Raw genomic sequence first — 27,277 nt, 5'->3', positions numbered from 1 at the left:
AAATGTTTTTAATGTTTGAGATACAATATCAGTATATAATTTAGTATAGCCAAGCTTTTAATAGCAAGTCGGGAGGCGCTGCATGCAGGGCCGGATTTACCAATCCAGGGGCCCTGGGCACAACCTGGGGGTCCCCCTTTAAGAGTAGGCAAATTTGATGATTTAGAAAATTTACACAAAATAACTGTACTTTCAAATAGATTTCAACTAGTTGTAAATTTCATTTAAAAATAAGGTTATTGTAAACATACATATATTTTATTGTGTAAAACTAATTATTTTAATTTGAAAAATATCTATGTAAAATTTTTCCCCGAAATTTTCCGATGTTTCATAGGTTTTTTCCCGGGTTTGGTTTTCTTTGCCTGTGGCCCTCATGATTAGGCCACACTGGGCTGTCGCAGTAATAGGAAAAAAAAATTATTTTTAAACAGTTTTGTGGGGGCCCTGGGCACCGACCCCAAATGTCCCTATGTAAATCCGGCCCTGGCTGCATGTACTGCGATACAGGTTTTGCAAATGTTTGTTTCTAGCAATTTTCTGCCGGAGTACACTGCAGCAGTTATCCACAAGAAATTAAACTAAAATGAACTAATCAAGTTTATGCAATTTAGTTAAAAATTGAAAATTATGTAATAAACACAAACAGAAGAATAAGAATCGTGACATGAATTCAAGTAACTCAGTTTTTTTTCATTTTTGACTCTGCCTTGTGGGCACTAAAAGGACCTTTTGCCATGCTCATGAGTTCGGCCAGACTAAGAATGGGGAGCCCGAATGGCAAGAGCTGTGGCCAAGTTATCCGGAATAAAGCTTCCATGAAAACTCCTGTGCGCTGGCGAGAATCCAATCCCAATTTTCCCAGAGCGTTAAATTGACCCCTTAAATGCCTTTCGTGATGATTACATTTTGGTGCCTATGAAATCCTTATCTCAATGTAGTAGTTTATATTTTCGAGCAAAAACAGGAGTAAACTTTTTAATATGAAAAATTGATTAAATTATATATATTTAATCTCTGATTATATATTTAATCTCTCTGATTCCAGCAAATAGAAGAATGGAAACAGTGGGGACACGCGTTGTAACCTAACCTATTCTAATAAATTACCATAATTATTACCAACAAAATTATTAGAACAGGTTAGGTTAGAACGTGCGTCCCCACCATTTCCTTGCTGGAATCAGACGAGCCGCCATCTTGAAACCATAGGTAACATTAACCCGATATAATTTTCATTGCTAAAATATCTAATTTAAACTGAGATTGTAAATAAAGATTAATTATTAATATTATTACATCTATCATACTTTCTTTCAAGAATTTTTTGAGTCTGAAATTTCATTAAAATAATTAAGTTATCTGTAATCTAATATTCAAAGCAACACCAAATTCAACATGTATATCTGGTTAAATTTATTGTCTTATATAGAGAAAGTAATATTTGTTAAATGATTTCCAAGTTTAAAATTCGTTTTTGAGACAAATGAAACCTATGGTCTCAATAAATTAAACACAGACTTCATCTTTATGCTGTCAGAATTTTTTTTTGTGTATACTTTATGTAAATATTTTTTAATTTAAAATAATCAGCTTACATGTTTTTGTAAATTTGATTTTCCTAAAACTTTAATATAAAAATTGTTTATTTATTCTATTTCAAAAATTTATTTCTGAATTATAATTATCTATTAACTAAATGTCAGTTCACAGCTAATTTGAAAATTAGAATAAAAATTTGTATTGAACACAAGGAATTTTATATATTGACAAAATTGAAAACTAATATAAATTAATTTCATAAATTTGTAATGTTTGATGCCTATGAAATCCTTATTTAATTATTACTGTACTTTCAAGTAGATTTAGAGAATAGTATCTAGAGGTGAATCTAAATTTACAGAAAAAACTGTAAATTTTTTAAATTTTAGCTTATCAACACAGTTAATCTTAAATTAATCATTTTAAAATTTGCTAGTTAATTTTTAAATATATGTATGTTTGTTTTAAGTTATGGCAACACAACATTTGGTTGATCTGCCTAGGAGGGGATGCCTTCCGGGAGGTCTTTTTAAGGGACACTGGCCCTTCTTAGAAGTTACAGATGTGGAAAAACCTAGGAAACTCCACATGGCCAGTGAGCCCATCTGAGCGAGGCGAAAACCCATGACCGAACTCCCAGTGTTCAAGGAACGAAGACCACTTGGCTACTGGTGGACCTATTTTTAAATATAAATTAAATAGATTGTAAGTAGACTATTTATAAATTGTTTCATCAGTCAAACATTCAAAGATACTTTAAACATTCTACAATAGTCAGAAGTTCTTAACTCCTGCTCAAGATCATTTCAATTTTAAATTTCTGATAATCAATACACTGTTTTTGATTCAATTTTCAAATATAATAAAATAATTGCAAAATTTTAAAACATTTATTGCAAAATATTGAAATAGAAAAATACATTCAGTATGAAACTATCTTCAACAACTGTTGCCTATTATTTTGGAGGAGCAGTGCTTCGTGATCCAAATTTTGCCATATCACCATTCAGAGGCCATTTGAGGAATCGATCAGAATTCATATATTTCTTGATGGTGGGCAAATCCTATTTGAAAAGTCAAAATTACATAAAATTTGAAAAATACTTATCATAATTTAGTAAAATTTTAAGTTAAAATATAAAAACTATTTTAATTAACTTACAGATGAATTTATTGAAAAATTTCAATAGCAACTTTGCAATGATGAAAGTTTTATTATAAATTTAAAAAAAATGCTTCTGGATTACTGTTAATTTTAACAAATGAAATTATATATGGTATTTGCTTTTATACACATGTTATGGCTAAAGCTCCCAAATCAGATATAAGATGGATAAAGTTGGCATTAGCTAGTTAATCCTAAATCTTTTGGTTGAAGCAAGTAACAAATCTATAATTTTTAAACTTTACCTATATAAAGTGCACTTTATCCAAGTCACAAGTAAATAAAACTAACTTCATTCAAAAAATGGATGGAAAAAGCAAGAACAAATTGTAAAATTTGGGCTTTATCCATCCCATTTTAGATAAAATAGGGAGAAAATTTAATTTCATTTTAGCCATATAAACAGATCTTTTCAATGCACGTTGAATGGATAAAGCAAAAAAATTTTTTTTTTAAATTAACTAGAATTTATTATTTTATTAATATTAATCTATTGTAACCATAATTTATTAATAGGACTTATTATACTGATTTAATTTGCAAACGAAATTAGAGACTCATCAGTGGCATAGCCTGGGTGTCAGCCGCCCGGAGCGGAAGAAAATTTCGCCGCTCCCTTATTTAGGTATCTCAATTTAAAAAGACTAAAACATACGGTAATTCTAAAGAACTTTTCAGCAAGAACAATCACCACTATTGTGTATTGTACAGGTTCAAATTTTTACAAGATATTATTATTTATTGTGAAATTTTGCCGCCCCCCCAAAAGTGCCGCCCGGGGTGGGCCGTCCCTGCTGCCCCCACTACGCTACGCCACTGAGACTCATTCATTCAAACCAACAGACTGATTCAATGAACTTTTGTTTGCAACTGTAGGGTGAAATAAAATTTCATTTCAAATAAGAGACTGATTATGGGCTATTGGCCCTTAGTCATCCTCTGTGGCGCCATGAGTAATAGTATAGTTATAACTAAAGCAAAAAATTAGAAGGAGGTCCAGATAACTTAACTGGCAATGCATCTACATGGTAAGCAGCAGTCCAGAGTGGGTTCAAATCCCATTCTGGACTGATTAGAAATTCTGGAAGAAAAGAATTATTTAATAAATATTAATTTAATTATAATTATTAAATTTAATAATATATGGCACCTAATAGCTACTTCTAGTGCCAAATTATTCAGTATTTAATAATTATTAGTAATGGTAATTTAGTCTGATTTAATCCAGTAATTGTTTAGCTTTGACATAATTGTCAGGCTTTGAGATGTTTATATATTGTACAGTACATTATGCTGTATGTGTGAATGACAAAGCTGATGGAAACTGTATATAATATAAGCACAAAAACAGGCAAATTATAATACATATGGTTCATTAGCTCTTCACTTCATGATTTGTTAAAAAACTGTTCCATTTTGGTTTGTTTTGATGCCACTTTTCTGCCCATTGCTAATACAAGTATTTGTATTCAATGTCATGTACAGCCTGTTCTTTATGCTGAAACTTATCAGGAAGGTCTTTTCGACTTGAAAAGATGGCCTTGCAACATTTTGGCACTCCACTTGGACCAGAGCATCATATAACTCTGAGTAAATTGTTTCTACTCTGCCAAATGGCACTACAGAGTACAAAGACTGTATTTTAATCATAGGTCTGGTTTGTCACCCAGTAATCATTGAGGTGTCTGGACTTATAAGATTGAACCCAAGTTAAATGCTTGGGCTCTGGTGGTACTACCCAATTGGGACATCCTTCCTCACTCCCAGGTCCAACCCTCTTACATTGAGATACAGTTTTGGTGCAGCCTGTACTACACAGAGTTCTCTACCAGAGAGAAGCCAGCTCTTATAAACAGTCAGCTGGGTCCCCTCCCCTTGAAAAGGGGGCCTACCCAGTGCATTCACTCAGCTTATAGGTTGAAGAGGCCTATTACTTTCCTCAAATTCCTTTGGTTTCAATAGGTTTCCTTTACTTGCTGCTAGCGTTTGAAGTACTTGTTCAGAAGGCTTAGACCGGTCAATCTGGTCAGCCACTCAGCAAGTATATAGTGCCTCATGTCACTGCAAGGGCACCCACAGGAGCAGCTACCATCTCCTTGTCCAAACTTGGACTTGAAGTGGGGAAATCGGGAGATTTCCCCACTTCAAGTCTTGCAAATACTGACCGAACATGTTCGGTCAGTATTTGCATCATATACTAATCACAATTCATCAGAGTTCGACCAACTTCAAGCATGAAGGTAAAAAGGTATGTAGAACAGATCCCCATTACCTTTAACCCATACTTAAGATCCCTATGTGCCGAAGTTGCCAGGAAACACCGAATGCGTCTCACTTACAGGAGGTGCCCGACTATTTTTGACATGCTATGTAATGGGAATAACCCTCCCAACACAAACAGACTTACTGGCATATGATAGAGACCTGGTATACATAGGGTCAACTAAGCACTCCATGGGGATTAGATTACAAGAACATCTTGCCAATATAAATCATGCAAGAACCACCATGGCCCTCTCTACATATGCAACAGATCAGGACATTGTAGCAGACTTTAACTGGGCCAGACTCACCCTCACTTCAGCCCCCACAGAACACCTCAGATGGTTGGAGGCTGTGCACATTTTTAGTCCAATTTTACATCAACATACATAAATTATGAAGAGGAAATAGTTTTGTCAATGGCCTGGCAAGAGTTGAAGAGTTGATTGACAACACAGTTTAGCCGTTCATTGAGTCCTGGTAGGGGCAACTCATCGCACAAGCACAACATGGTGTTAATAATTTTTTCTAACTTATATTTAAATGCTTGTTCGAATTTTATTCCAAAAGTTGTTAACGAAGAACCATCGAGCAATTGTTACAAAACCTGATGAAGAACTCAGGAGTTGGAAAATGTTTGTTTTTGTTTGTTTTCTTTATCTTCATGCCGTAATTGGTTCAGAGTATGTGATTAACTATATCCCGGTGTGGCAAGTGGTTGTTGATTTCGTGATTTCAAAATATATATATATATATATTAGTATTAGTTTATTTTAATTTTAATTCTAGTTTTATTCTTTCTAATATATTCTCAATTTTCAATTTACATTTAGTGAGTTTAGCACTTTGTAACAATAGGGTCACTAAATAATGCAAAGTTTGCATTATTTAGTGACCCTATATATATATATATTGTGCATATTATATACCATTTATATATTATACTATTTTAAATACAATAAATGATTAATTCAAGAAATAACAGAACTACATATATTTAAATATAAAAAAAAGTAACTTATTAAAATTGTTATTGTAAATTAAAAATTAATATTCAGCTTACTTCAAATCTTGTAACAAATTCATCTAAATTTGAAAATTCTTTCAAACAGTCTGGTGCAAACAATTTATGTTGAGCCAACATTTCGTAAATTATGAAGTCAACATGAGAAAGCTTTTAATAACAAATATACAAAATTAATTTCAGGTTAAAATAAAAATATTTTCTAAATAATTTATATTTTAATATTAAGAACAATTTACAGATAAATCATATTATTTTGTTTAAGTTTAAGAAAATATTATGAAACAAACCTACTTCTGGAAGAAGAAAAACTTCTACAGTTTTTAACAAAATATTTAACTATAGGGTAAGATTTTTTTTAAATATATAAAATATTGTTAATTAATATGGTATATTAAAAAAACTTTCACATGGTCAAACTTTATTGCATGAGGATCATACAGTGATTACAAAGAACAAATATAGAAGAGTTTCTTATAAAATGTTTGTAAATGTTCAATAATTCACTATAAAAAATAGAAGTTTTTAGAATTTTTCTTATTTCTCTACGAATACATATTGAATAATACAATTGAATGGATAATCATCATGCTGGTAACATAATTTATCTTCATTTTAAGAAGTTAACATTGATATATGCCAAATGAAGTCTATGTTTCTATTTTTACTAGCATTGCCTTGTGCTTCATTGCAAGTTTTGACATCAACTCATTCTCTCATAAAAATTTTAAAATTATACAGTCAAAACAAAAGCTTTGCATACCATAGAAAAGCTTCTTATGAAATGGATTCAATTTATGGACTGCAGTTTGGCCATGTCTATGTTAAGTAGTGGCATTAAATGTATTAAATACAAATGGTATTAAAATTAAAATCCACTTAAAAGCAGTGAAATAGTGACTAATTTTATTCCAGATTTTAAGTATGTAGTGTAAATTTAATGATAAACTATTAAAATTTCAGTTTTCATAATTGAAAGAAAGTTCAACTAAAGTTAGAATTATAAAATTAAAAATTTGCTCAGATTTTTCAACATATAAAATTTACATTTATTAAATAAAATTTAAAAAATTCATCACCATAAAGAATATGTACAAATTTGAATTAAGAAAAACGAAATCAAAGATGATGTGGTCAAAAATGTTTGATTAAAATAATAAACAGATGATTATAATAAAAAATAATTGATTAAATAATCAATTATTATTGTGTTAGTTTTTTTTCCTTTAAGGAGGTAATAAAACTTGAGAAGTAGCCTAACACTGTCTGGTGAAGACAGATTCTAAGGTCTTAATTAATTTCTTCTATCATCAATTTCACATGTCGAATACTGTTGACAATATTGTCTATTGATACAAATAAGAAAAACTGCTAACAACTACTATTCATCTCAAACAGTTTCAATTTTCATACTATTCAGAGTTGTGCTTTCACCAGCAATTCATGATCCAATCTAGAATGGACTCCTTGTCCTGTTCTGATTTTATCCCTGTATCTTTGCATCTAAAATCACATATTTTTAAATTATAATATCCAGGTTCTTTCCCTTTTCATTTGCTCCCCTTTCTCATTTGTTAATTTAGAACAATAATCTTCTCACTATTTCTCTTAATTGTCTGATGATCAAACAAAATAAATATTGAAAATCAGAAAAATAAAGTTAAAGAACAAAACTAAAGAAGCAAATATTATATACACACATATTTTACACACAAAACAATACAGTACAAATTATATTAGCATCTCAAAATACATACAAACCAAAATATTGATAACAAAATGATCAAAAAATATATACTGTTTATATGATATATAAAGTACCATGTGATACAGTGGATCCTTAAATAATGTTATTAACTGATGCAAAATCAAGTAATGTTATGTGAAATATTTTATATGTAAATTGACTGACTGGTGAAAAATTTTCAGCTATCTGCCATCTATTAAAAAAAAAAAAAAGTTTATAAAAAAGGTTATGGTTGGTTTTAAATTATACTAGTAAAAAGTAATAAAATATTAATAATTATTATTATTTTATTACTTTTTACTAGTATAATTTAAAAACTGTATGCAATTACAGTATGCAAAACTAATGCAATGCAAACATTGAATTACATGGGGAGGTCTTCTGTACATAATTTGTGTGTAATATAATAAATACACACTAGTTGCCTTACGTAATTTTCCAGCACAAAACAGTTTGTATAACAAAAGTTAAAACTTTTCATGCTGGAAAATTATGTAAAGTGTTGATTTTCTTACTAGTTATTCATTTCAGTTGTAATTTTGGACTTTAAATATATACTGCATATATGTAGTCTTTACATATTGATGTCTATAAAGTTTGATAAAAAATTAAAATTAGTTTTGTATTTAAATTTAATTTTAGATATTGCATTAACATTTAAAGAAACTATATATATCAATATATTAATTTTCATAAAAACTTTTCACTTACATTATTGCCAGCAAACCATTTGTTTTTTCCAAGAAAATTAGAAAATAACTTCAATTTATCAGGTAAACTCTTCAGATAATCACCCTTTAAAGTTTCCTACAAAATTATTTTTTTAATTAAAATATTCCTATAAACTATTCAATAAAATATTTTATTTGAATTAATGAATAATAAACTGGTTCAATATTACATTTAAAAAAACAACTAACCACCAAAAATATGTAAAATAATTTTAATATTTTCTTAAAATAAACATAATAAAAATCAAACTAATAAACTTATAAATATTTATCATTAATGACTATTTCATTTATTTTAGATTTTAATATGATTAATTTTGTTTCAGATATAATATCCCATTCTACAAATATTTATTCATATATAATTATATAACCTAAAACAGTTTAAACCTATGAATTATTTTTCAGAATTACAACAACAAAAGAACATACAATATTTTAATGATTCCATTTATTGCTATTATGATATGCCTTTTTAAATTGAGAACATTTGAAAACACCTAAATATTTTTCATTAGAAAAATTTTACAGTAAAATTCATATTTAAATATAATGTCAAATGTTGGAAATTATTGAAAACAAGCTTTTTATAATTAAGTTAATTAAGTAAAATTGATTCATTAATTTAATTTATTACAAGTAAACAGTTATAATAAATTAAAAATTAACTTCAGATACAAAAATAAAAATATAAAATAGTTCAATAGTAATAAAATCAGATTCTGATTAAATTCCTTCTGTTTATTCAAAGTACTGTACTTACTTATTGTATAAAAATTTTGTCAGTTTTAACAGATGTTAAAATAAGTTGTTGCCAATTCATACTGCAAACTGACATTTTGTAATAAAGTATGTAATAGTTGATGATAATATATCAAAATTCTAAGTCAATGAAATATAAATATAACTTGCTATAATTAGAATGGATTTGAAAAAATAGACTATGTCAAATAAAATAGAAAACGAGTGTTTATTTTTACAACATTGTTTAATGTTCTAAAATTTTCCTACAAGGAAACAAAAACTTTTATAATATTAAGGCTTTATACTTACAAAATTTGGATTGTAACACAATTGAACAAATGCCATACGAAAATCAATCAATTGTTGCTCAGCCAAATCTATTCTTATTTTTTCTTCTTCAGTTGCTCCATCTAGAAATTTTATTGAAAAATAAAACATTATATCTCTGATTTAAAGAAAATCAGCATACTGAAATTTTATGCAAATTTACTTCATTAAGTTAAAGAAGTTTGAATAAAATTGCACAATTACTTCTTGCTGTGTTTTTAATTTGTATCAGTATCTTAGAAAAATCATACTATATATACACACACACTAATATTTGGGAACTATTATGAATGCTATATATATAGCATTAGCTTCATTTTGTAAGTTTTCCCAGAAATGCAAATTTAATGGCTAAGGAGATAAAATCTAATATATTTCAAACATATTTTAGCATCTGAGTTAAATTCAAGTCTCCAGAGTGGAAAGCAGCCAACTGATCTAAAAATTGTATAGTCTAATAAAATTAATAACATTAGTTTTATATAATATATTTTTAAGAAAAATTGAAAAATTTCAAACTTGAAGTAAATCCAAATTGATAAAAGGTTAACATTTGTTTTTCTCTAAGCTGCAACTTAAATTTTTGCTTACTATTCTGAATATTTTTTTTAAATTTATACACTTCAGAGAAGTACAAATAAAAATTATCTAGAATGTAGCAATAAAAAATTAACCATCTATGATTTCATACTGTTACAGAGAAATGAGATTAGCAAAGCCTACACAGCAGATTCTTTTAACATAAGATTGTTTTTAAATTTTATTCTACTTCAGTATACTTGATTATAACAAATATAACTAAAATATTAAAAAAAAAAAGCTATAAAATGTAAAATAGTTATTTAATTGCAATGCATTTATCATCATATTATTAGAGAAAGATTAGATAACTAGTTCCAATTATTGCCAATGACTTTTCCCAGAACTTTTATCTTCATTATATAATTTCTTTATATTCATTATAATAGAATGTAATATAATAATACTTTATTTTCAAGTACAGTATAACTCCTATTTTTATTTTTAAAAGTTAATTATTTTTGTATTATAGTTTGTTATTGAAATAAGATTTGTTCAACTGTAGCTTTTAATTAAAAAGCTGATAAAATATATTTAAATACAATTTAAAATTAAGTAACCATTTTAATTTATGAAGTATTTGTAAAGTACAGTTCATTATTTTCCTATATGTTTTCTTAAGTATTATTTTACATACGATTTTAAATATGAATAAACAAATTATCACATTATTACTATTGAAAAGAAAGATCATATCTAATAAGAAAATGAATTTATTTTACGAAAATAAGGTTTTCTACATGCTTAAATTTTAATTATTCATCAGTTTTAAAATAACTAAGCACAGGTAATTGTAAATTTACAAGGACAAAATCAACCTAACAATCATTTGCAAATTGAGTAACTTATTATATTCAGAAAAAGAATTTATATATTTCATAAATTGCTTAACATATAAGATTTAAGAATTTTTGAAAATATATGTATTTTATATAATGTAATTTTAAAAAAGCCACTTTTTTAAATTTATAAAATGGTTTTATTATTATTATTAGAATTTTATTTAAAAAAGGCATAGTCTCTGGATAAAATTTACTGAGTTCAGTGTTACTAAAGTTCCTCTAGCATTAGCACAAGTACTTTCAACGATTATATACTCCTCGAAAGTACTTGTGCTAATGATAGAGGAACTTTATTAATGCTGAACTCAGTGAATTTTATCCAGAGACTATACAAATCTTGGCGGGAGTTTTTAAATACCTTTTTTTTTTTGGTTAAAAAAGGCAATTTCATTTTCTACAAAAAATGACAAAAACATCTGTAAAATTTAATATTTTTATAATAAATATTTACTTTTTGTTAAAGTATTTATATTGTAAATGTAGGAAGAAAAAACTACTTTTCAAGAATTAAAATGTTAAAATTTAATTTTTCCCTTTCCTATTAATTAACATTTGCTTTCTCAATATTAGATAAGCAAATGTGTAACATCTGCTTTGTATTTATCAACTAGGGACATCACTGTCATATCTTGATAGAATTGAAGCATAGAATTGCATTGTAGTAATTAAAATTTTGGGTTTACTATAGATTACCACCTATGGAATTTCAGGATTTTGATTATATATTTGAACTCAGGGGACCGAGACGAGTTCAACGGTACCCTATTTTTGGACCGGAGACGAAAAATAAAAAAATCATCATGCCTTTTAAGTTACCATACTTTTTTAATGCTCTCATGAAAACGGCACCATAGTTGCTAGTACTGCCATCTTGCGGTAAAGTCTGCAAACCATGATGTCAGACTACGGTCATCTCCAGTAGGGTTAAACACGCGATGCGAGAGCGGAGAGAGTGACGCGACTTCCGATCATTGCGCGATCGCCATTTCGGTTAATGTTACTTATGGCAGCGAACATGGCGGCCGTTCCCACTGTTCGTGCTCCCAACTGACCTCCCGGAGGGGAGCCGCTGGCAGGCCACCATGTGCTAAACGTCACTAGTTATTGATTCACGGTAGTTCTTGAACAAAGTAAAAAAAGGGGGGAAACATCTACTAAAGGCAATTTTAACAGCAAGTGATGCAACTTCCGATCACGATAGCGAAGCCGACTTAGCGGAGAGAGTGACGCGACTCCCTATCATCGCGTGATCGCTGGAAAAAAGTATGATAAAGTTATTATTTTTCGTCTCCGGTCCAAAAGTAGGGTATCGTTGAACTCGTCTCGGTCTCCTGAGTTCAGATATATACTCAAAGACCCGAAATTCCATAGGTGGTAATCAATAGTATCCCCAAAATTTTTTTCAATTATTAGTACATATAAATTTATTTCACTTCACCTAACCCAAGCACTGACATGTGTTTGACTGTGTACATAAGGGCATGCATAAGTGTATGGATGTGCATGAGTGAGAGTGTGATCAGAAGAAAATGGTTGTTGCCTCAAACAGGCAATCTTTGTACCTGCTGGAAAGAAAGGCAATCCTTACAGTTGCCAGGCACAAACAACCAATTCTCATATTCAATAAGTGTCAACTGCTTTATTCTTGTGTACTGTTCATTTTGGCAATCAGAAGAAAACAGTTGTTCATTTTTGACACCCATTTTCCACTAGGTATGCTCAACGTTTTTTTATTTATGCCTCCTAAATTGTTCAGGGAGCATGGACATCATCACTGACCAAACTATCTGACAACAGTCATGGACTCCCATTTTTTCTATAATTTTTGGCCTCCTTATTGCAATTAATGGAAATGGCAAAGTTTTATCAAAATCCATTAAATTTTAGAACAAACAATTCTATAAGCCATATTAACATAGAAGAGGCTTCATCAATGCTCTGCCTCAATAATTACAAAAAGTATATTAAAAATGCTGTTTATAAGTCAATTTTATAATAAACTAGCTGACCCGGCCACGCGTTGTTGTGGCTCAAAATGTATCTATTATAAATGTATAACACTTCTCTAACAGGAAGGAATTTCAAAAAATCCCTTCTTAGTGTACATTCTCTTGACATACCCTATTAAAACGCAATCAAAACCGCATGCAAAATAGTATAAATAGAAGCAGAGTTCTTCACAGTAAGCCTTAATCCTGTCCCTCTTCCCCCAGTGGGGGGAATTTCGACATGTATATTATATAAAAAACATGTATTGGAATGCAAAGTTGTGTCAAAATTTCAAAGGAATCGGTAGGAATAAACGAACGTTATATTTTATTTATATAGATAGATAGAAAATGATCTGGTTTAGTCCGTTCTCACAGAAAAACAATGCCTCACAGAAAAGCAAACTTAGGTCGTTGGAAGTTAGCGCCATCTGTTGGACATAAAAGCCTTAATCCATATATAAATATATTTTTGAAAGGGGGGAAATAGTGGTCTTCACATATGCCAAAAACCTTCGTGGGAATATATTAAACAATTTCCCAAAGTTTCATGGCAATCGGATAAATGGTGTAGTAATGCATGAAGGACAGACAGACACACAGACAGACAGACACATTCGTTTTTATATATATAGATATATATTAATATTGGAAAAATTAATTACCAAGCTTATTTTTCCGAGCCAAATAGTGCATAATTGCAGAACTTTGGGTGAGCTTCACTGAACCATCAATATAATAAGGCAACTAAAAATAAAATTATTATAAATACATATTTTAGTGTTTTGATTATAAATATTTTAAAAATTGTTATTTTCCTTAAAGTTTAAAAAACAACTTTAAGATATAATAATTTTAAAAAGGTGTTAAATTTTTGTATCCTTTATTTAAAAAATGAAAATAGATTGCTTTCTCAGAGGACTTAAATAATTTTAATATAATTTAAATTATTTAATAGTCAATTACTTAATAAATTTTAATATACATACATAAAAAAACCAAAACCAAACATTTAAATGTTTATGTATAGTAGTATTTAAAAATAATTTGAAAGGATGTATCAGAATTTTTATAAGTTAAACTGTACTATTTGATATGAGTTTTGAAAGCATGTGGCATTGTGTAATTATCTCAAAACTTTGTTTTCATTAGTTATATTTTAAACATTTTTTTAGTTCATAAAATTATTGAAGTGACCTCAAGAGATTTTTTTATAAGAAGTAAAAATAATACAAAAATCATTATGACAAGCATTGTCAGTGAATAACAATAACTTTTCCTTTTTAGTTTTGTCAGATCAAAATTACTAAAGTATATACAGTTTAACCCAATTATAATGTCATCGGATGTAACGACAACCCTAATATAACATCAAATTTTTATCGGTCCCACTAGATAATGTTAAAAAAACCACTTGTAATGACAAAACCCTGTTTTAATGTCATATTTGAAACACTCCCAAATTTACAAATTTTATTATCAGTTATTATGTACTCATTTTTAAATTACTTTATGCTAAATTGTTAAATATTTATTATTTTTAATACAACATATTATATTAAATAGTTTATAAAGAAATAATTGAACCATTTTTAATTGGCGTACATTAGTTTAACCTTTTGTTGCCTTTTATTTTGACATTATTCTCAAAACTGGAAGTTCCGCCATTATTGAAACTTAAGACAAATAGAAATTTCTTATAAAAGATCATTTTTGAAATTTTTAATTACATTGATGATGTAAACTTAGACAAAATAATGTAAATAAAGTTGATTTAAACATATGGTTTGCATCTTTATACATACAATAATAAATTATTATCATAAGTATTACCATTAAGAAACAATTTTACGGTAATACATACAATGTTAAATTAGAATAGATTTTATAATAGATTCTTAAACACACTTTGTACTTTTTATGAGACTGAAATTATGACCCCACAGATAACAACACTTGGTTATAACGTCAAAAACTTGCCAGTCCATAGATGTTATAATCGAGTTAAACTGTATTTGATTTTGTTTTGTTAATAAATTAATAATCTAAAGTATAAATTTAACATAGTATCTAATCTATGTAAAGTACATTAAATACTATTGAAATTCAGAAAATTATTATTATGTAGGAACAAGCAAAAATTATTGTGATATCACAATGCCAGGCTGCAATTTTTAATCATATTTTTAAATTTATTTAATTTAAAATATATGCTCTCAATCTCAAATTACTAGTGTCTTGCCTTTGTACATCACACTTTACCTGATAACAGAGTCATGCCTGTCATCTATTTAACTCCATTCTAGGGAAAATTTTTGAATTGAAATCATATGTCTTCTAGTCTAGACCAGAAATTCATTTATAGTTAATCAGGGCTTCCTGTTCATAAGTTTTCTGTATCTGGTCTTGACTTTCATCTATCTAACACTGTTCTCGAAATTAAGGAAGGACAGACAGATGAACACCAGTGGAAATTAATAGGTCTGCAATTTTTGAAAATTGCAGCCCAGTTACATATACAGTATATGCAAGACATGAAAATCTGAAGTGCACAGGGCCTCTAAAAGTCTTAATTATGCCATGAGTCTACAACAAAGTTAATCTCGTAAAATTTTCAATTATGAAAATGATTTATCAGATTATACGTGAAATACACAGTTTTGTGTATAACTGATTAATTTATTAACAAAATAAAAATCACTTAAGAATATATATTTAAATGTGAAATTTAATTTTAGTTTTGTCAGATCAAAATTACTAAAGGAAAAGTTATTGTTATTCACTGACAGCACTTGTTAATAACATAAATTCCACAAAGAATATAACCTTATTTCCAAGATTTCACTGCAAAACACCACCTTACAAATAACACTATTTGAAAATAACCACTGAACAGTGAATAGTTTTTTTAATTGAAATTTAGCTGGAAATAGAAATAGTAACATAATTAATATGCACACTGATTTGCACATATAATACCTTTACAAATATTCTGCTATTTAGACTAGTATTGTTGCTATATGTAAAACATCATCATCTCAGTTCAGATTAAGTCAAGTTTGTGGGACTCTACTATACTTAAATTTCATACCTAGTATAATTGAAAATTATCAAACCTCCTAATTAATTTCGTGTTCAAGTATCGGAAAAGTCAAGCAAAAGCCCTTGCCAGCCTTTAATACTCACACTATATAGCAGGAGTAAATATATGCTCGCCACCTCAAATTAGTAGTGTCTCGCCCTGTACATCATACTTTTCCTGTCAGCAATCGAGTCATGGCAGTCATCTATCAAACTCCTTTCAGGGGAAAATTTTTGAATTGATATAATGTGACTTCCAGTTTGCATCAGAAGTTCTTGCATAGTTAATCAGGGGCCTCCTGCCCATAAGGTTTCCATATCTTATCTTGGCTTTCATCTATCTAACTCCATTCTCGAAAGGACAGACTGTCAGACAGACGACAGTGGAAATTTATAGATCTAGTATTTTTTCAAATTGCAGCCAAATAAATAATTATGATTTATTAGCATTTTTTTTCTTTTTTTTCCTTATGTATGCAGCCCACATCAGTTCAAAGTTTTGAAATGTGACCCTTACATAGAAAAAGGTTGCCCATCCCTGCTATATAGTATTATAAGAAAGACTAACATCTTATATAAATTATTCTATACATTTGGTAGATCAGGGTTTTTTTAAAATAATTGTATAAAATTTAATTTAAATAGTCATGCTTTGAAACCATGTTGTATTATGAATTATTTTTATAGGAAGGCAAGTGTTGGTGTGGATTGATGTTCCTTCCTACAAAAATAAAATTTAATTGTGTTTATAACAACAGAATCATGTTGTGAATTAATAATAAAAAAATGACAAATTAAATTTTCACATCTACTAACAAAAAAAAATGACAAAGTTTAAATTTTTAAAAATATTTTGTTACTTGAGAGGGGAAAAAAAAATTACTTACATTGGGAAAATCAAGACCAAGAGTGAATTTTTCATTCAGCCAAGCACTACGATCAAATGTCGGAGGTGGTCCATATGAATATTTTTTGTCCTCAAACTCTGTTTCAGTATAAGCTAACAATAATCTGATGGGTTGAGCAAGCTAAAAAATGATTTTATGTTATTACTTTTCTTTATCAAAATAATTTTTGAATACTTTCAAGAAAAATAGCTTATCAATTAATAAATATCATAAACAAAAGAACTTTTTACAAGTTAATAAATAGAATTTAATATTTTAAATAAAATAATCATAAATTTTTATTATATATTTTTCTGAATTATATATTAATTAATATGTGAATAAATTATTTTTTAATTATGAATTTTATCCACATCACTTCAATGTTTTATGTATTAAAAATTTTAAAAAATCATTAAAACTAAAAATTAATACATGATTAAAATTCTAAATAACTCTCATACAAAATTCTCAACTATTTACCTTGCCGAATATTTGGATTTTACTTCATTACAAATTGATAGCAGCATATAGCATAAATATTTGACAAAAGAATTGAAAAAACTTACTTAAACATTGATTAGATTTTACGTCAATGATGAATGAGTTTAGATTTAATTTAACTTTTAAATATCTAAAAAAAAATAAATATAACTTAATTTATTTAAATGCTATGACTAATAAATGCATTTTGAATTTTTTGATACTGTTTTTAACATTTATCATATAGAATATATCTTAAACCTTTTAAAAAAATTCATCAATTATCTTTAACCAGTGGTGCATATCATTCATTAAAAAGATGAATTTATTATTACAGACAAGGTCAGTTTGTTATCTCTTTGTATCTTGTGTGTGTGTTAAGAAATTAAACATTATAAAGACTATTGCATAATTTACAATAAAATGCTGTTGTGTTAAACTTTTACTATGGTTAATTGTTAGTAAAATGTTATAAGCATTGAACTTTGAAATATTTTACTCTGTTCAAGAAGTTTGGTAAAGAATGATAAATAACCCAGATGTGTCAGATGACAAATTATTCATTTGTTAAGATATTGTATAATCAATGTATTATAAATGATTAAGTTGAAGAAAATATTTTTCATTTGTTCATTTATTTAAAAATTAATGCTGTATCATTATTCAAATAAATTAATCTTAAATCTAATATGCAATTAAATAAGTCACTCACTTAAATTCAAAAGAATATATTTTTGTAATTCCTCTGACAAACGTTTTGTAAACATGATTGATTAAACCTACAAATTCTTATTAATATCTTGGTTTTCTATTACATCTATAATTATCAGAAGAAAAATTATAAATTTACTAAATTTAAATTTAATTAATTAGACAGGCAAACACATAGGCAACGTTCAAAAGAAAAGTCGCTAATCTAACCGAAGGCAATTCAAGGTATCTGTAGAACAATTTTGCATATGTAAGTAGGTAATATTAAAGAATATTTTAAAAGTTTTGGAAGATTATATATTATATATTAATTGCTGTAATTCTTTCATATATTTTGAAAATTAGGGTAAATATGTGATAGCTTTAATCTAATGTTCTGCTTATTATTTCTGAAAAGAACCACAAATAGCAGTTATAAAATTTATTGATACATCAGGTTCTGTCACCTTTTAAGTCTTCAATTAACATTTCACTTCAGCATAAGAATTGTGATGTTTCACAGAATTAACTATTAAATTCAATTATTGCAAATATAGTTTTTCAATGTTTTGAAATCCTTTTTCATATTCACATATGTACCATCAGAATTAAGTAATTCTTTTTTGGGATGAGAAAAGAAAAACTATATAAGAAACAATAAAAAATGTATTATAACTTCATTCAATTTGCATGGTTTAAGTATTAATTTAAAATAAATCATCAGTTATGACCAAATATTTGTTAATAGCAGTTCTTAAGCCAATATGAAAACATATTTTCCATCATTTAAAGCTATTGTTTTAGTTATCTGAGAGGGTAATATCAGAGCTATATAGGCTATAGTCCAAACAACTGCCGAATTATCGGGCTAGCAAATGGCTATAGTAATATTAATAATTAAAGTTAATTTTGCTACTAGAGTTAGGCGTTAGGCACCATCTCTTGCTAAATTTAATAATTAGAGTTTTAATTAAATAATTTAAATAAATAAATAAATTTAGGCTTAACTGAAAGAAAAAAAATATAGTATATAGGCTATAGTCCTTGTAATATAGGTTTTGTATCCTTAAAATATTAGTAGGCTACAGGATACAGTCTAATGATATTTCAAGGATACAAAGACATTAAATTTATATCTAGACAATGACCAAGACAACAGACAATCAAAATAAAACAATATCCCATTAACATTTAGACAACTGAGCTGAAATGAGATTTAAAATCACATTTTTGAGAGTAATATGTCTGTAGTTTTTCCAATAATTTTATTTGTTTTATAAACTTTAAATTATATAAAAGTGTATAAATTTTTTTGCCTCAATTTTAGCAATTGATTAAAAATTATTACCATGAATCTTAACTGCTTACATCTTTTTTGAATACAAAGAGGTGAAACTAAGTTTTGAAATACAAAGTCAAGCCAAATATTCAGTTTAAAAAGAAAACAGAATGAGGCATCAAAGGTATATTTAAGGAGAAACTGAAACAAGGACAATAAACTGACAAAAAACAAGTCCTTCCATCCCAACAGAAAAAAAAGTTAGAGGAAAGTTTCTTTGTAGTTACTTCACCACCACCTTTTTTTTTTGCCAAATATACTGCACTTTTACTTAAGTCAGACTACAAAACAGTTGCTTCTGGCACAATAGCATAACCTTATTCCATGTAATAATTTGGGAATACTGCAAAAACATCTTTAATTATGTTGCTACTATAGATTAAGAATATTCCATGCAAAATTTATTACTTAGGAACTTCTTTATTCCACACCCGATCTAAACAAATCTTCATTCTGCTTTAAAAAAGAATTATGCAAAGTTTTTAATGCAATATATATATATTGGTTTGACAAGCTGCTGGTTTACATATACACTGTAATTAATAATTTAATATATATTATAAAGTATAATAAATTTTTTTTAATTTCTAACTTATGATTTAATAAGCACGAATACATAATATAATGTTTATAATTGTCCATCTTTTTAGTTTTAAATTTTTTACCTTAAATTTAAACTTGACAGGAATTATATAATATACATTGTGTATATTATATAGTATATTATATTATTTCAATGGATACTCTAAATCATTTTAAAAATATACTGAAAATCTGAATTATTAAACATTCATTAAAACTAATAGCTGTTAGAACAAAGTTTGGTCAGAAGGACAGTCAAAACCGGTTTCAATAATCGAAACTAGAATAAATTTTGTGGCATTCCACCCTGTATCAAATTCAAATTTAATCAGTTTCAAAAGTTTTATTATATTTATTACAGGTTTCTAAGGCTAGTGATAAGCGAGTACGGATAATTACTTACACCACGGATATTCCAATAACCTAAGACAGGAGCCATAACGGAATTTCTCAAGGACTCACGACTTGGATTGACACGATCAGAGACCTAGATAATTTGAAGCCAAACATGCCTACTTAAAAACCACTGCCACATTCTCCCTCTGGCGGCGGCAAGAGGTAACTTTAAATATTAACATTTATTGATTTTTAAATTGATAACGATTAAATATTCTGTCCATATCTTTCAATACGATGTGCGTCGAATAGATTTAATATTAAAGGATGCGATTATATCGTTTATTATTATTATGAAAGTACGTATTTTAAATTCGTTCGCGTTTAATGAGTGAATATTCGATGCGATTCGGATTTTAAGTGATTATTTGATGAATTGTGCATTACTCGGATGAATGTATAAAATATTTTTAGGTTTACTGTAATAACTATCGTTTTAAATTAACTTCTTTATGATTTTAATTAAATCTTTAAACAGTTTTTATGGATCCCAATTTCACTATACGCAGTTTAAAAAGAATACTGTATTTTGCTTCGAAGAGAGGTTTTCATCTATCGTTTCCTTCATCAGTATATGTAATATTTTCTAAATGCTTATACAAAATGTTTACTTTTTTGCATTATACAACATAAATCAGGAGGAGATGCCCGCTAGGGAAAGATGGCAGGTATTTCAGATATCAATAAAACATTCTATAGAACGCGTTGAGAACACGTAAACCCCGAATGACATCACTTCCTGCATATAAAAATATTCGCAACGTCAAGTAAAATAATATTTTACCGCTAACTCAAATATCAGACACCTATCCCGGACCCCAGTGTACTGTAGTGTATACTCTATACATTCTAATGTGTAGATGTTGAGTATTCAACATTGAAACTGAAATAAATTTAAGAAAATATATTCCCTTAAAACTTTGATGTATTTTTACTTTTCCGGCTGTTATATATATTCTAACAGAGGAAAGTACGGCGAGCGATCAAAAAATGACCCTCCAAGATTTTTACATTTTTGGACTTAGGAGACCTTGAAACGTCAAGAAATGCAAAAAAATCGGGGGTAATTTCTGTATGTATGGATATTAGTGTGTGGGGAAGCAAGATTTTTTCGCATACTTCTGTGCTTTTTGTTGAAAATTTCTAGAAATTTTGCAGGGAGGCTGTTTATTAGGGGGATTGATACCATTAAATTTAAGTGATTAAAAGTCGAGGGGGTGGGAGAAAAGGAATTTCGTGTATATCTTCAGTATGGTTAGAATTGATGACGAGTTTATTCGCTACTAGCATTTACAATTCTTTATAAAACCCATCCCAACCCTCAAAATCAAGCTTCTTCCCATTTTATAATAGTTAAAAATATAAAAAGCTTTTAAAATAAAATATGATAACAGATGGCGCTACCAAATGTTGCCGGGAAAGTTAAGCAACTCGTTGCCGGATTTTTTGCAAAGGAATGGGAATAAAATCTAATTCATTTTTTAATAAAATATTCAAGCATTATATGATTTTTAATTTTTGCATTTGACAAAGAGGAAATATGGAAAATATATTTTAGAATGATTTATATCTGTGGCGAAATTTAAAAATTTATTCTTGAGATCCACGAAAATTACTGTTGATTACTAATAGTTATAACTCTTAAATATGAATGAAGACCGAGTTTGAAGATGATTGAAGAGTTCATCCTCTTCTGCAATCAGTTAAATGTTCACAATGCCGTAAAGAAGACCGAGAAATGTTTAGAAAAAACCGTCAGTTATGCTTGAAAGCTGTCTTTGTTGCGACTGTTATGCATTATAAAAATGATAGGCATCAATTATTTCACCCCATTACATAACAATATACAGTATTGTTATATAAGATATGTTTTGTTGTATAATGATAAAACAAGGTCAAAGTCAAAAGAGGACTTAAGAAGAATTAAGAAAATATTTTATATAAAATAATAATAAAATGTCTTTTAACTGAAAAGTTTATAACTTGATTAGAGATAAAATTATTGATTAAAGAATAGAAATGTTTATCCATTTGTAATGGAAGTTTTAATGTTTTTTTATATTAAATTTATTTATAATCTCATAATTATCCCATAACGTTATTGCTATTGGCAAAACCAAAAAAATATATGAAAAAAGAAAGTAAAAAGCATTAGTGATCCAGATCACGAAAAACAAAACATAACCTTACTAAGTACTTCAATACAAATACCATATCATCTTCACAGTCAACAAAGGCTTATAGTAGCCCAAAGTAATGGATATAGCTGCATTAGAAAAAAAAATTGAAAGGTTTTTTTTGTTCTTTTTTGTCAAACGTGGCTAACAAAAGTATTTTTTATGGTCGTTACATTAAGGGATGATATTACTCATATAAAAGCCATGAGCTATTCTTAACAATTAATCAATATAAAGTTATACTGAATAAAACGTAATATAATGTAATAGAAAGGTCCGAAGTATTTTAAAATATGTATGTATAATTACAATCAGATATTTTTGTAATTATATTCATTTATATTATATCAATGTATAAACTTTAAATTAACTGGAAATTTATATGCCGTACATAAAATCTTTTAAGTACGGCATATAAATTTCTAGTTAGTTTAAAGTTTATACATTGATATAATATAAATGAATATAATTATATTAAATATTAATTATTAGAATAAATATAATTAAACAATATAAAAGTATTCTCTATTTTAAATCAATTTATAGATTTTCTTTTCTATTTTTGTTATTTATTTCTCAAAAAATTAGATTAAAATTCTTATTTATTATTTAATTATTGAAATACACTTCGTTAATTTCTAAAATAATGGTTAAACTAAGAAAAGCATACAGAATTAAGTCGTACTATCCGTTAGTTCATTATTTATTTATTTAATTGAATTTTAAAATAATTATTTACTTAAAATTCAATTATAGTATCTTTTATATGTTTAGAAAAACCATTGTGATAATACAATTTTAAAATCTGATTATGATGATAAATAATAAATTAAAAGTTAATATAAAATTTAACGTTTAATTTTTGTATTTTTTTATTTTTTTAACTCAAGATTTAAAAATATTATAAATTAAATAATTGAAAAATGAATTTTTTATTTATAAACAATTATTTAGATATTGAAATGCATACTTAAATATATTATCAATTAAGTATAATAATATTAAAAATTAATATAAACTATTAAAACTAAATTAAAATTACAAACTTATATAAGTGTATGTCAGATGATAAAATTATGTTCAAATAATAAAAGAGTAAAGCTAAATAATATTTAAACTTTATTGTAATTCAGTAAATACAACAAATTTCCCCTTATATTAACATATTTTATATTTATTTTGTAATAATTAGTTTTTAAAATATTTTCAAATTCTATCCGACATGTTTTTTATTGAATTTTTACTATAATTCACTTATACTGTTTACATTACAATTAATAAGATCCTATGTAGAAAAAAACAAGAAGGAAACAAAGGAAATTTATCCTTTGACTATAGAAAACTTAATTAACAACAAGCAAAATGGATTAGAATAACATAATTATTACTTAATTTATAGATGTGTAAATCCAATAGTGGTTAGTTCTAATGCGGATGAGGTACATTAAAGCTTACAAAGAGACGTAAAATTCAGTAAAACTTCTCTAATATTAACTAGAAAGGCCTTAAATGCCACAACACAATTTATGTGTAACCCATAAAATTCAAATGCTCTGAGAACACGAGAAAACTTTAAATTAATAATCCATAAAATAAAGTAAAGAATATAATTTCTTGAACAATAAATTAATGTCATTTATATATTAATATCCTTCATTTATTTGAAATATTTAAAGCTGTTTAGATTATTAATTGAGGTTATATTTAACTACCATTTCTCTATTGTATTCTGTTTAAGATACTGAAAAAGGTAATAAAAATTCCCGAAATTGCTCAATTTCTTTTTATTAACATAAATTTTCTCTAGTGATTATTAAGTTAAATATTAAAATAAAAATATGAGGAAAATTAATTGTTCTATTTTTATTTTTATTGTATTTTAATAACTAGTTGCTTGTTAGATTCCTATTATATAATTTAAAAAATAATATAATATAATTAATATTTCAAAATATTTCTGTTATTAATTACTTTTTTTTAACTTGATAAAACCAAGATATTATAAAATAATTATATATATATATATTTTTTTTATTTATTAAAAATTCAAAATATCTTAAACATTTAATATTGTAAACGTAATTTACTTTATTAAAAAAATGTACTTCAGATTTATATGACGTTAAAAATCATACAATTAATTTTATAGTTATTAAGTCATATATTTAATAAATTTTACATTAAATGAGATTTTAATTATAATTTAAAATTAACGATTTAGATTTCCCATTAGATTTTCCTTAAATTAATAAATGATTTGTTTAACGTCATTTTCAATACATTATCAAAATTCAAAATATGTTTTTTTTTGTTATTTAAATTTATATATTAAATAAATTAAATAATATCTGAAATATTTAATAAAAATATTCTAAATTAAAAATATAATTATAATTTAATTATACTTTTTTTAGTAATTATAAATATAAAATAGTTTTAAAATAATAATAAAAAACATTTTAAAATTGTTAAATTAATAAAAAATGCATTAAAAGTATTTTGGTGTTTTTATTTAAATTTAAAATAAATCTTTTTTGAAAATTAATAAATTATTTTTTTGTTAAAATTTTTAAATTAATGAATTCTTTATTGTCATTTTAATTAGTATTTTATCTTTTTTACGGTTTATATTTAAAAACAGTCCTACTTGGATAAATTAGAAAATATTATTATATCAGTACTTTAATATCTAAAACTCTTTCATAAGCTTAATAATAATAAGTTTATCTAAAAAATTAAGGTAAAATACTATTGCAAAAGAAAATACTGTCATTAAGAAAACGAGATTCACGACTCATGATTAGATGATGAATCTCTTTCTTTAATAATAATGGCATTCTCTCTTCAATAAGGCTTTTTCCTTAATTCTTAACCTAAATTCCTTAAACTTATTATTCTTCTGAAAGAGTTTTACTTGTTAAAATTCTGACATTATATTACTCTTAAAGAATCATTAAGATTCATATTGTAATCACAGTAATCCTAGAATAAGTCACCGTACCGACATATGCCAAGTACAAGATAAACATGAAGCCCCCCTTTAAAAAATATATATATATATATATATTTACAAGACAATTCACACGAAAAAGTAATGTTTTATCTGACGATGAGTTGTATTTTTCTTGAAGATAATCCTTCGTTGTATTATTCTTCCTTGGGAATATCTTTTGCTCTAATTCTGTAGGATTGTATGAATTGTTTCTATATATAGGTTTTGTCTAGATTCAATTATCATGGAATGGAATTATTTATTCATTCCAATTTTAATGCAAAATTATAATAAGTTATTTCGTTTTGTTTTTAGTGATAGATCTTGTGAAATTTTTAATTTAATCGTTTTCTTATAATATTAAAGTTTTTAAACGTATTAGCTATGGTTAGATGTTTATAGGCTGATGCCTAAGTTGATGTTATAATTTTAATTGTCCATCTATTGGAAATTTTAATTTTAGTATATAAATACATTTATTTGACTATTTTTTTAAATACATATAATTTATAGATTTCTATTAAGAATTTTTTAAATCTCACAATAACAAAAACATATAAGAAGAAGAATTATATCTAAATTAATTTATATGTTTGTAAATTAAAATGCCAGTCATTAAGTTTTTGATTTATGTACTGCACAGTAACAAGCAAGCCTCATAGACCAACAATACATTTCTATTGTTAATTATGTTAACCTGTTCTGTTAAGGAGCAGGTTAATATGGTAAACAATAGGTTCATATATACATAAGCTCATGTTTGTTAATTACTTAACTTACTCTCAATTAATATTTTTGACATGTTTTAATTTAATATAGCGGAATGCCTATTTTATTTATAATTTTGTTTTTATTTTTATAAAATTATTATTATTATGATTATTATTATTATTATTAAAAGTTTAGAAAATGCTGTTAAAAGTCAAAAATAATTTTAAATTTGTATTTTTTTTCTTTCCAATAAATTTTTCCTACATATTTAAGCCTTTTTTTAGTAAGGATAAATTTTATTAAGTTCAGTTTATATTTGGTCTGCTTTGTGTTTATGAGCTTTATAATAGCAGGTAGATGCGTCTTACTATGATGACTTTTATGACCATTAATAAAACTGGAAAGAAAAACAATGATAAAAAATTTTTCACATAATTATTTATTGCAAGAAAAAGTTAACTCACGCTGGGGAATTTTAGATTAAGAATATATTTTTTTTGTAACTTATGAATTGAAAATCCCTAGACATAATATTTACAATAGCATTACTCAGTTTTAGTGTATGTCAGTAAAGTGATGAGTTATATTACAAAAAATGTCGCCCTTTTTTTTAATTTATGCGCTATTAATTCTCAAAGAACTAAAATCTAGAATGCATAAAATTGACCTAGCTTATATTGTTAAGTTTCCACTTTTCTTTTTTTTTCTCTCATATTTTTGTATTTGATGAATCATGTTTGCAAAGTTAAAATTTGTCTAACCTACATAATGTACAAGGTCAATTTTTTTCCTTGTCTGTCTAGTATCTTATCTTGTTTAGAAGGACATTGATAAAGAAAGTATAGTATTTTGAGATAAGATAAAATAACACAACTTGTTCTATTATAAAAATGCTGAGATGTGATGAAGGATTTTTTAAATTATAAACGACATATTAAAAATACATTAAGCAGTTGTTTTTTTATATATATGTATATATATAAAAGCT

At 26.7% G+C, this 27,277-nt stretch overlaps 1 protein-coding gene and 1 long non-coding RNA gene across 2 annotated transcripts in view; one reads left to right on the top strand and one right to left on the bottom strand.

Annotated features, from left to right (window-relative positions):
• Positions 1 to 27,277, top strand: part of LOC136987260 (uncharacterized) — a 58,469-nt gene that overhangs the window by 17,539 nt on the left and 13,653 nt on the right. The window contains exon 2 of the long non-coding RNA XR_010882597.1: positions 20,375 to 20,571. This is a non-coding gene — a long non-coding RNA (uncharacterized lncRNA). The remainder of the gene's footprint in view (positions 1 to 20,374; positions 20,572 to 27,277) is intronic.
• On the bottom strand, positions 2,414 to 20,556 carry LOC136987250 (glutathione S-transferase Mu 1-like). The gene is made up of 7 exons (XM_067284957.1): positions 20,417 to 20,556; positions 16,920 to 17,060; positions 13,617 to 13,698; positions 9,525 to 9,625; positions 8,452 to 8,547; positions 6,033 to 6,143; positions 2,414 to 2,606 (listed from the first exon to the last, which is right to left on the bottom strand). The coding sequence occupies exons 1-7, from the start codon at positions 20,450 to 20,452 to the stop codon at positions 2,499 to 2,501; spliced, it is 675 nt and encodes a 224-aa protein (XP_067141058.1). The 5' UTR covers positions 20,453 to 20,556; the 3' UTR covers positions 2,414 to 2,498.

Source organism: Centruroides vittatus, unplaced genomic scaffold (genome assembly GCF_030686945.1).
Source record: "Centruroides vittatus isolate TY-2023 unplaced genomic scaffold, ASM3068694v2 scaffold_149, whole genome shotgun sequence".
NCBI lineage: Eukaryota > Metazoa > Arthropoda > Arachnida > Scorpiones > Buthidae > Centruroides > Centruroides vittatus.
The sequence above is the reverse complement of the archived record's forward strand: the minus strand, read 5'-3'. Positions and strand labels throughout refer to the sequence as shown.

What these genes read in the sequence shown, in the direction of transcription:
- LOC136987250 (XM_067284957.1), bottom strand. Translation starts at nt 20,452, where the DNA reads ATGGCTCCTGTCTTAGGTTATTGGAATATCCGTGGT. An exon ending in TGTGTTACAATCCAAATTTT is followed by an intron (nt 8,548 to 9,524) that starts GTAAGTATAAAG and finishes ATAATTTTGTAG; the next exon opens with GAAACTTTAAAGGGTGATTA. An exon ending in AATGGTTTGCTGGCAATAAT is followed by an intron (nt 6,144 to 8,451) that starts GTAAGTGAAAAG and finishes TGTTATTAAAAG; the next exon opens with CTTTCTCATGTTGACTTCAT.